Here is an 11,841-nt window from a genome sequence, read left to right as displayed (position 1 = left end):
TTTTTTGTTGTTGTTTTTTTAAATAACAGAGCTGGAACTTGGTCCACCTGCCTTTCCCATGGGAGCTGTAGCATGCAGCCTCCAGAGGGCCACTGTCCGGCTCCCGCGTCCCTAGCGCTCGCCGGCCGTGAGGTGGGCGGACGGTGCCGCGGGTGCGGGGCACGGCCGGGCGGAGCGAGAAGGCAATGGATGGGAGGGCGCTGCCGGCGGGAGCGCGGCGCCGGGCCCCGGGGGCGGCCCGGGCAGGCGCGGCGGGGCGGGACGGGTCGGGACGGGGCAGAGTCGGGAGCGGGGATCGGCCATGGGGAAGCTGCTGGTGGTGGCTCTTGTCGGGATAGCGGCAGCCCTGGTGGCGGAGCGGCTGCTGGCCTTTCGGTAGGAGCCGCCCTGCGGGGTTTCGGAGCGGCGGGTCGCGGTGCCGGCGGTGTGGGACGGGGGTGGCCCGCGGGTGGGGGGCGGCAGCCGGGTCCTGCCGCGGGGCTGAGGCGGGCGCGGGGCGGCGAGGGCTCCCCTCCGCCCTTCGAGCTGACGGGCACCGCAGCTCCCGGGCTGGGGCTCGACTTCGGCGGACACCCGCACTTGTACAAGTGCAGTGGCAGCCAGAGGGGAAGGGTTCTTCATTATCATCACCATCGCTATCATCATCATTATCAAGGGAACCGTTTTTCCCCGGAGAAAAACTAGGCACTGCGATGCCTTTTTCATCCTCTTTCTTCAAAAACTAACTTCGGGAGCATTTGTGCAATGGAAATGCCCTTTGCAGTGGGAGAATGTGAAACTCTCCCTGGGAAGATGCTGGGAGCCAGGAGGCCAAAGGGAGAGGGTGCCCTGGGGCAGGGGGCCAGTACCTCTGTTTTTACAGAGGCTGCAGTTAACCGGGGTATATCAAAACCCAATATCTGCGAATTTACCTCATCTCCCACCAACTGGCCGAACAGTAAGCGGAAATCAGTTTGTCAGATACGTGTGTTACTTTCTACCAAAGCTGACCTCTGGATAACAATAGCCCCTGTGTACATGAGGTTTCCTCTGACGGAGCACAGGCTTTGGTGATCCTAATATGTGACCTCGCTGTAGCTGAAATACCCAGCCATATCATGATCCTCGTACCATGGTGTTACAGCAGTTTCTGTCCTGAAAGCAAGCAAACACATAACTGGTCATTTCAGGTCAGAAAAGTGGTGGTGAATTACTGTGTTAAAAGGCAACTACATCATTATAATTTTACTCATGTCCACAAGGACTCCAAATGCTCGATTTCAAAGCAACAACACCCAGCTAATTGAATTTTGGGTAATTGTAGGTAATTACAGAAGGGGGGCTATACTACCTGGACCCAGGTACCTCACATAGATGTGCTTTCATCTTGCGCTAAATCCACCTCAGGCATTAGTGATAACCACAGCGGTAGAAGAACCCTCCTGCCCTGGAGTCACACAAGCTGGGATGGCAGAGCTGGAAAACATTCCCTGACTTTACTGGGGTGAGACATTTCGAAGGGCTGTAGAGAGCAACGGTCCCCACATCTCCTCCAAACTGAATGAACAAATGCAATATTGGAAATCTGGTAAAGAATAATCTCCTGATAAAAACGGGATCCCCCCTGTCTCTTTGGCTCTCTGTGGGTTTTTCCTGCGTGCTGTGTTTTCAGCAAACTCCAGCGTAGCAGAGGTCTTAGGATGATTGCTGAGTTTGGAAACACACAGCTTCAGTTCACAAAGTACTCTAAAAGTCATTTAACACAATTAAGAGAAACTGTGGGTAATTAGCTCTTGCTATGTGTCTCAGTTATCCATTCCCCACCCAGAAGGCAGAAATCCAGCAAAGAGTCTTTGCAGTTCCTTCTGAGTTTGGTATTTTGTGGCACGTACAGCAGAAAACAGGTGAAGTTCTGTGTTACCAGCTGAAATGACACCAGTTCCCCTATTGACATTTTAAACTGCTCATTCTCTGAAGAAAGCGCTGAGCTAATTTGTAAAATGTGAATGTGAATTATATAATTATAAAATGTGCGTTACTGCTTTCCTCAGAACAATATGCATATGATATTGTTCATATGTATTTATATATTCACACACAATGTTATCATTTTGTAACACTGTACCCATAGGGCACTGAACTTGCATACTATGTTCAAAACAGCAGCCTACTTCCAGAAAGATGCTGACAGTTTTAAAAGAATTGGGAGCAAAACCAAAATAAGAAGTGATTTTCAATCCTGTCAAAAAACCCCCTCAAAACCAAAACCCCAAAATCCAGGGTTGGTAAGTCTAGAGATGAGGAAAACTGAAAGAGAGGTCTTTGAATATGCAACGGGTTCCTGCTGAAGGAAAGGCCTATCCTCTGTGTCCCATGAAGTGGGACAGTGGGCATAGGACTGAAACTGGAAAGAGAAACAGTGGGACAAGGTGCCGTGCATTGGGGTTGCACCAAGTAGCAAAAGTTCCTTCTTTTTTTTGAAGTTGCATCCTCCATATATTGCAGGCCTCCTGTGTTCTTGGTACGGCCAGTTAGTTATCTAGGCCATCTGGCTGAGTGGCTGAGGCTGTGCGAGGTAGATAAACTGACACATTTTGCAAAAGCCTCTATATGTGCTGCAGCCTTGTGACTAGTGTCCTTTTGAATTACTCTCATTCCAGCCCATGAAGTGTTTCCCTGGGAATGCTGTCGGGATATCATCATCCCTCTCTGGCTGCTAGCTGAGTTCCTGCTGTGCTTTGGCTCAGGGTGGCTTGCAGCCTGCCTGGGAAAAGCTGATGAAAACAGGGAAGGGAAAAGCCTTAAGCAGGCAGCAGTGCAAACTTCAGGCAGGATTGCCTTGAGCCACCCTTGGGTGCTTGGTGGATTTGGCTGTGCCAAGTTGCCAGTGGGCAACAGGGGAGCTGATACTCCTCCCGTGCTGTTTGTCAGGTGAGAGCCAGTGTAATTCTCTGTCAGTACTCCTGGGCTGGAGAGAAAGGGCTTGGGAGGGTTTAACTTGGTTCCTTTCCCTTGCTGTCCTCTGCACTTTTTACCCTTTTTCACCTTTTTTTTGGCCTTATATTAACAACCTATGTGAATGATACAGCATTGAAGCAATTCGCAATTCTTATTTTAAGTGATTAAAACCAGGCAGGACTGACATACCATACGACGCTCAGCTGTAGCACATACTTTTCATATCACTGACTGATACTGCTGTTTAGTTTATGTTTATGCCTAAAACTATGACATAAACATGGCAAGGTTTTGCTATGGGATCTTTGCGTTCAGAATTTCCTGTGGTTGGAGCAATAGCCTCAACACATGCATAGGATAGACATGCAAAGGAGTAACTATGTTAGGTTAAATGCTTTCTTCTGGGGGCAAAAAAAAAAAAAAGGAAGAAATATTCTAGTACTCTACCCTGACATTTTCATGTAGAAATAGAATATATTTTCTTAGGGCATTGCGGACCAGCATGGTCAAACACAGCAATCCTGGTAGTGAGGTGTCTTTCATAAGGATTTGCAAACAACTTGGAATGGAGGAAATTGAGAAATAGGAACTCGTGTAGGTACCTGTCTGTATCTGCTTGTTCAGTGAAGCATGAGCCAGAGTCTGAGTTTTGTGGGTACTTGTGAATGAAATAAGCACTGCTGAAGAATGATGCTTGGAGTGGTATCAGGAGAGAAGAAGATGCTGAAAATTGTACTACCAAGTCCTGCTTGTTGTAAGGAAATGAGTACTCCTGCCTCACAACAGTGCTATCACTACCTTTGAATGTGGAGTAAGAAATGAGGAAGGTGCAACTGCTGGTGGCATGATCAGCAAATACAGCCATTGGGTTGGGGTAGGTCGTCCTCTCCTCATCTGAAATGCTGGTCCTAACTGTGGGATACTACTACAGTTAAGTGACTGAAACCTGAAGAAAATTTGGCTGTCTTATTTTATTGTCTGAGCTGGGGTGGGCCATGAAAGCTTGTTCCTGACGTTCATGAACAAAATCAAGTTTCCAAAGTTACTCAGTGTGGAACAACCACTTAATCCCTGGACATATGTAACTACCACAGTGATTTGGAGCATTTGCTGCTGCAGTTCTGGGGTTTGTCTATTCAGTATCTTATGGCTGATTTGTTGCTGCGATGGGGCAGACAATAAAACTGAAAACTAGGAATGTTACCTGTTTTAAAACTGGCTGTGTGCTGTTAACCCTGCTCTTTTCTCTTGCAGGAACACACTCAATGCTTCACGGGAAGTAGCCCCAGTAACACTCCCGAACTGCCGGCTCATTAAAGGAATCGGTATGTGCTTAAAATAACTGAGTGCCTTGCTTTTGTCCAGCCTTATTTTGTAACTGCTTCTTAAAGTCAGCTTCCAAGCCTGATCCCAAAAAACAAAGTGCTCATTTGACTTTCATTTGTTACTCGGACTTGGAGGTAGGGAGAAACTGCAGGAAGAAAATTGTGCTGAAAAACTAGTTTGATATAATGCTTTTTGCCTTCGGTATTTAAAGTTTCTGTTCCTTTTCTTGAAATTGAGTACCTTGCAAACACTTCTGCTTGCTGAGCCACTTAGGAAATGATCTGGCTTTTAGATGAGGGCATGTTGGCTCTTCAGGCAGGTACCTACAGGTGTCTGTCAGACGGTGGTGACATCTTGAAGACAGAACACGCTGCAAGGGTGCAAGCTTTTGGAGAAGACCACAGGCATATGGTGAAGGAGTGGCTGCTAAATGCCAGCCAGGATTGCCCGCCTTAGTGCCGCATTTTGTGGAGATTTAGGAGCTGGCTGGTACCGCGTGGTGCCAATGGCAGGCAGGAGCCTGGCATGGTTGTGCAATGCAGCTATGTGGTTTCAAAGAGCAAGGGGTTATGTTTGCTAACAAAGTGGACAAAATGTTGACTTTGTACTTTGGATCATGTGTTTAGCACACACCAGTGTTTCTGTCTTGTTTTTTTTTTCTCTCTGATTAGGATAACCAGTGTATAAAATGGATAGCTTTGAAATTGATTGCTTTTTTGTGTCTCCCTTTCCCCAAATAATAATTTTAAGCTTAATGGCTGGGGATTTTCCCCTCCTTAGTATTTTCAGAAATGTCTTAAATTCTTTTGAAATTTGCCTGGATTTTGCATATGTAAAAACATCATTGGATGAGCTTTAACAGCCTTGCCTTTGAGCTTGCTGAGTCAGTGAGTTGATTTCATAAATCTTGCTTCTTCCTTGTGTCAGGATTCAAGCATCTTTGTAAAGTCAAATTACTGCCACGAATGAGTATATGCTGAGTTCATTTGCCTGAGGTTATGTACAGAATTGCATTTGAAAAATATTCCAGGTCTTCTAGATTGAGCTGTAATTTACTCATACAAGATTCTGAATAATGCTTTTTTGATGGTGATTAATATAATTCTTTTAAGCATTTCACTGTTGCAATCTTTTTAAGACTTTTTTGCAACATGATTATTGTGTTGAGGAAAGAATAAAGCTGGAAATGAAAAATAAAGTTGTATTTCATTTCCTAACAGCATTTCGTTTTCGGTGCCTGACATTTACGTGGAGATTAGGTGAATTCTGAGAACCCGTCTCTGCTTGGAGGTTGCAGTGGATCAATTTACAGAGCTTCATTTCTGCTTCTTGCTGTGCTCCTCTAACACTGTCCCTGCACACTGAGCTCTGCACCTTGCCTTGCCTTTGCTCTGTTGTTTACAGCTCTTTAGAAAAATTAATATGCCAAAAATTAATTCAGCATGTCCAATGTGGCAGAAAGAGAAATAACAAAGGATTTGTGCAAACTTAAAAGTTGGCATGTTCACTCAAATATCTTCCAAAACTCGTTTGGTATGACTAGGGAGGTTATATTATTCAGGGAGATCAAGGATCCCTAAAGCCTAGTTGCTGCATAGGTAGCACTATTCAGACAGAGGGTTTGCTGTACTCAGATCTGTAAGATTGCTCCTGTGGGTGCCTTTGTGTAAGAATGCCTTTCTCCACGGACCTCTTGGCCTCCTGGGCCTTTTTCCATTAAAGTGCTATGATAAAGTTGAATAAACATTATGTCTTTATTTTAATGTTTAAAACAGTCCTTCTGAACTCCTAAGTGAGACATAGGTCCCAGGGCTGGATCAGCTATGAGCAAAATTATCTTAAACTATCCCCTTTTCTTTCTGCAATTTCATATTTTTGTATCTCTATTTTTAAGACTTTGATCTATTCTGCTTTTCAGATACTGTGCTATGCAAGCACAAATGCAAACATTGAACAAGCCAATAAAAAATTGCAAAAAAACTTCATTCACCAATACACCAATACACCATTCACCAATACACCAATTTCCTGTAGGAAAGGCTATATTTCTAGAATAAACAGTAGCTTCTGATTTTTATTGGTGCCTAATCATGTTACTGGTTTGCAATAAAGTAACCATATCTCCTGTTCTAATTCCTAAAGTTCAAGAAGCTACAGAAGAAGCTGCCAGAAATACTTTCATCCTGGAACAGTTCCTGGGATGTAGGCAAAATAGTCTCGTGCTTTTGGACATGAAATCCAGATGGGGGTTTTATTGTTAGATACACCTGCAGAATACATCAATCTAAGATAAAATAAAGAACAACATTTCTAGAGTAGGTAGTAATTTTTCTCAATATTTGTTAATTTTTTTTAAATGCTGCCTGTTTAGATAACCGAATGGACAAGCTGGGCTCAGTGATACAATTAAGCAATATCCTGCAGGTAACTGATACCTAATAAAGCAGTTCCTATCTCTCTTATGCCATATAACACCTGCAACAGCCCTCCCAAAATGGGGCCCACAGGAGAGCCTGTGAGCTTCCCTGCGGCCGGCTGTGTCCCCATCCCCTCCTCACTGTCTCCCTGGTGCTGGCTCAGCAGGGTTGCGCTGAATCAGCATTTCACTGCTCTTCTGATGGCACTCAGTCGCTTCCACACATACCAGGACCTGGCCATGAAGTGCCTGAAAAGTGCTTTGCTGGGCACTTTCTTCCCAAGCAATTGGGTGTGGGGCTCTGAGCACTCTCCTTCCACTGGAAACTTGTAGTTTTTAATTATCTGCTCCCAATTAGCCTGCTCATCTTTCTGCTTGGCAGCCTCACTGATTCAGTAGCGATAAATGATTTTATCTCTGTTTATTCACTCACAAGTGTGTGCTGCCAGCAAAAGCAGTCTGTCTAGCTCATGTCACCATGGCAATTGAGCCTCTCAGCATTTATTTGTGCTTTTATCCTCCCAGCAATCCCAGGAAGTGGAGAATCGCCACTAACCCCATTTTATAAATTAACCCAGACGTGGAAAGACTAAGGCAAAGAAAAGGAGTTGCTGGTTTAAATGAGACTGTAAGCTAAGATAAAAAAAAAAGCCCCAATTCAAAACTTTAATTAGAAAATACAGGCTCTAAATCATGGAATCATAGAATCAGATGGGTTGGAAAAGACCTCCAAGATCATCAAGTGCAACCCTTGATCCACTACCGCCATGGTTACTAGACGATGGCACTAAGTGCCACATCCAGTCTCACCTTAAAAACCCCCAGGGACGGAGAATCCTCCACTTCCCTGGGCCGCCCATCACCCTGTCTGTAAAGAATTTCTTCCTAATATCTAACCTAAACCTCCCCTGGCAGAGGACACTGTGTCTCTGGACACATCAGTGCAGATGTTTGCTTCCTGCCTGAGCCCAGTGAAAACTCAGACAAAAACCCAGGGGTGGGATAACAGGCTGTCTCTCCCCAGAATGAATCTTCAGATGTTTTGCTCTTCAGAAGGCAGGGATGCTCTGCTTGTTGGAGTCATGGAGTGGAGCAGGGGTTTCCTGAGGCTGAGAAGATGCTGACCCTGGCCCTCAGTGAGAAGTTGTGCCGCTGCATCTTCCCAGGTCTGAGCTGGGGAGAAACTTTCCTGGAGGGATGAACTGGGGGTTCTGGTTCCTCTCCACTAAAGGGCTTTTGTTTTATCTTCTTTCCTACCAAGGAAAAATATTACAGGATATACAGGAATTGGTAATATTGGAAATGATTACCTGCAGTGAAAAGTATGGTCTAGCTATTAAAGCCCTTAGCTGTATGGATATAGTAGGTTCTCTGACACTTGAGAGCTTTAACTAAATATTTAGCAATCCATCTTCGTGAAGTGTCCTAGCTCAACCAGGAGAATTAGCGTGCACAGTTCTCAGAGCTGCCTTATGCAAGCCTGAGGCCCGAGTCATGGGGATGGTCCTGCCCTGGAAATCTTGTTGCCCACACTAATTGCTGCAGAACATCGTTGTCAGAACCTGGTGATTCATCCCATGCTGTCCGGGGGCACATGGAGCTGGGTGAGAGGCTGCCTGGCCACTGCAGGGGCACCCCTAAGCCCCCAAAACGAAGTGAGCTGCAGTACTATTTCCTGACCTGACATGCTATCTTCTGCTACCAATTTTAACGCAGAATGATCTTTTCCTCTGAACTTCATTGCGTGCTCAGTCATGCCAGAAAGGGGCATTCATGAGAGCTGGAATTGTACTAAAGAGGATTTTTTTTCAATGGGAAATATCTAATGTCACCTGAAAAACCCTGTTTATCTTTGTTTTCAGAAGCTGGTTCCGAAGACATCGACATACTTCCCAATGGACTAGCTTTCATCAGCTCTGTAAGTGCCCGTGGCACCTTCCCATGCAGGGGCCTGCTTTCTTCCTTACCTGCAGAAGCCATAGGTGAAAATATCAGGAGGGAGAATTTTTTTCTACAAGGCTGGCTGGCTCCCTAAGAACAGCCCAGTCTTGTGTTGGCTTATCTGTCATTCCCTTCTGCTTGAGCAAGTGCACTTGATGCAGAGATGGTGTTGGTGGCTCTGAAGCATGTATATTGCACTGACTTATCTGCCCACGTAACCTTGACTTTCTTTCATGCTGCTTCACTGAAATGTTGAAATGTCAATCCTCTGCCATGTTAAGAAGATGTCTGAATTTCAAAATTAAAAAAAAAAATCAGATTTTGTTTGTTGATTATGTTGTTCCTGACTTTTTTTTAGCTTTTAGGACATAGGTTTTCCAGCTTTCTTTTCCAATCAGGATGGCAGGTGATCATTTTCTAAAACAAAAGCTGCTGTTTTCATCTACGTGTTCCAGGGACACCCAGGGAATGATAATGTTGCAAAATGCATACAAGAAATCATGATCTGTTGCGCTGCTGCTGTTCCTCATGGCTTTACCATGTTGTAGTGGTGCCTGGTTCCCCCCAGTGTCAGTTTGTAAAGGGGTTTGGCACACGGAGTGTGGCTGCAGTGGGGGCTGTGGTGCCTTGGGCGTGGCTCCTTGCACCCTCCATACAGTTTGCTCCCTTTGCACTGTGACTGAGGGCTGGATAGAGAGAGCAGGGCCAGTCCCTCCACCTCCATTGTGGCTCAGCAGGCTGAAGCAGGGGGACATCCTGATGTATTCTTGCAAGTCAGAGCAAGACTCCAGCATTTTCAGCTCTGTGATGCTCCTGTTTACTTTTTATCCAGGAATAATTTTCTTATGTTTTGATTCTATAGGGTTTGAAATATCCAGGATTAAAGAGCTTTGCTCCAGACAAGCCAGGTGAAATGTTTTTGATGGATTTGAATGAAGACTATCCCAGGGCAGTGGAACTGAGAATCAGCCGAGGGTTTGATCTGTCATCATTTAACCCTCATGGAATCAGCACCTATGTAGACAGAGGTAAACAGCTTGAGGTGGTGGCAAATATTGTCCTAAAGAGCACAAACAGAAATCCCTGTGCAGCATCCACAATAGCTTGCTCTTGCAAGGAGACAAAAGGGTTTGGGGGGTTTTTGTCTTTGTTGGGCTATTTTCTAAATGTCATCTATCAAAGGAAACAACCTTGCACATAATCTCAATCTGTCTAAAACAGAAAGATGTCCTGTATATTAAAAGGAAAGGAAACATGAAAAAGTTTGAGTTGAAAACCACAGAAAATTTATTTTGCCGGTTTACACCTGTCTCACACTGGGTTCAGGTATTTTGAGGAGATACATCCTTCACCAACTGGTAGTGCCCAGAGTGGAAACTTTTGTGGCAAAACAATAAATTATCAAGTCTCCGTAAATTACCAAAACCTCTGTTACTCTTCGGCCAAGCCAGGTTCTCCTCTCCAAGATATGTTCTCCTGTGTCAGGTTCTGACTACCAATAAAGTATCTTTTTGCCTGTCCTTTCACTGGGGATTTTAGCAGGGCAATTAGAAGTCTGCAGATATTAAGAGAACCATTGCTGCAGCTTGACCTGTGTCTCCATACAAGTTACCCTTTAAGGGAAGGTGTTGGAGAAATCAGTGGTGGCTAATTCAGGATCTTACCAGAAGGGCTGGGCAGAAGGGCTGCAGCCTTACACAGGGTACAGGAGCTCCTTCTGCTTTCTCACAGGATGTAATAAACAAACCAAAGAGCCCAAACTGGCTCTTTGAGATTCTTCTTCCAGTTGACTGGGGCTGTTTCACAGATTGCAAAACCCATTGGCTTAGGCACAAGGATGAGGTTGTGATTTCTTTCTTCCTTGATAGAAATAGCAAATGTAGTTTACCCAGCAGGTCCCTGAGTGAGCCTGGGAGTAATGTAGCTGGAGATCTGGACCTTGTTGCAGATGCATCCTGCAGTACATGGATACTTGTCCCTCTGCCTCTGAAGAGCCCTGGCACAAATGCACCAAACTTGGCACGTGCTCTGTACTAGAGGCTGCATCAGCACTGGGGATGCTCAGCCGTGAAAGCTGCTGCAGAGAATTCAACTGTTTCCATTTCTTTTTTTAAGATGACACCGTGTACCTCTTTGTTGTGAACCATCCCCATCAGAAGAGCACAGTAGAATTGTTTAAATTTGTAGAAGATGACAATTCTCTTTTACACCTGAAAACCATTCAACATGATCTTCTGGCAAGGTATGGGACCCACATACCATCTTCCTCCAGAACAGGTTGCTTTGAATGAAATCCAACGTAGGATGATTTTTGGTTTTAAGGTATTATTAATATGTGATATTTCCCCTTTAACCAGCATCCCTGTTTCTCTTATTGATTACTTCTTATCTATGTAATCAAAAGCAATGTTTCTCCAATCTCTTCTGTAAATTAGATTTTTAATAGTTGTCCCACTCAACTAGTCTTAAGCACTGCTGTGATTGATGGCAGTGAATTAGCTTAGCATCCATTTCTCCTTCTTTCATGTAGCCCACTCTTAGGTCATTGCAGATATGAATCTCCAGATGTTTTATTATTCTGAATTTGCTATGCTACACTGTAAAAATAAACATAGATTTAGCTTTGTCTTTTTTTCTTTTTCTTTCAATACAAAATTTTCTTGGTCTGTCCTACTGCAAAATGATTGTAAGATAAACAGAACCAGATTGATGAAGTTGTCACAACATCTGCCTGTTCTCGATTTTTCACTTGAGCATAATGAAAAGAGAGAAGAATTTCCATGGGCTTATGGACAGGCAGCTAGATTTCTAGTTGATGCTGTATAGTCCTGTTCAGGTCTCAGCACTGCACAGTCCTGGCTCATGCAAAAAAAAAAAAAAGGAGTAAAAAGGATCTAAATAGCTCAGTGTCTATCTGCAGTACCATCTCTAATTGCAGTACCCTTATGTCTGTGGGATGACCATGTCCTGCCTGGATTCTGGGCAGTCCTAAAATGTTTCTTCATACGTCTCATTTCATTATTTTATTTAACTTTCTCCATTTCTCTTTATTTTTTTTTTTTTTTTTTTGTTTTTTTTTTTTGTTTGTCTTCCCCCCCCCCGCCCCACTGCTTGGTTTTAAAAAAAAAAAAAAAAAAAAAGGGAAAAAAAAAAAAAAAAAAAAAAAAAGGGGAAAGTTAAAAAAAAAAAAAAAAAGAGACGTATAAAAAAAAATTTTAGGA

General features: G+C 44.1%; 1 protein-coding gene across 1 annotated transcript in view; it reads left to right on the top strand.

The window, feature by feature from the left end:
* The first annotated feature begins 253 nt into the window (after window positions 1-253).
* The window catches only part of LOC108498692 (serum paraoxonase/arylesterase 2), a 14,684-nt gene continuing 3,096 nt past the window's right edge, over window positions 254-11,841 (top strand). The window contains exons 1-5 of the mRNA XM_017817706.1: window positions 254-375; window positions 4,192-4,262; window positions 8,542-8,597; window positions 9,483-9,648; window positions 10,736-10,862. Coding sequence (XP_017673195.1) covers window positions 302-375; window positions 4,192-4,262; window positions 8,542-8,597; window positions 9,483-9,648; window positions 10,736-10,862 — 494 coding nt within the window. The 5' untranslated portion in view covers window positions 254-301. The remainder of the gene's footprint in view (window positions 376-4,191; window positions 4,263-8,541; window positions 8,598-9,482; window positions 9,649-10,735; window positions 10,863-11,841) is intronic.

Source organism: Lepidothrix coronata, unplaced genomic scaffold (assembly GCF_001604755.1).
Source record: "Lepidothrix coronata isolate B3197 unplaced genomic scaffold, Lepidothrix_coronata-1.0 Scaffold62, whole genome shotgun sequence".
Classification (NCBI taxonomy): Eukaryota; Metazoa; Chordata; class Aves; order Passeriformes; family Pipridae; genus Lepidothrix; species Lepidothrix coronata.
Note: the sequence above shows the minus strand (reverse complement) of the source record. Positions and strands in the feature narration are given on the sequence as shown.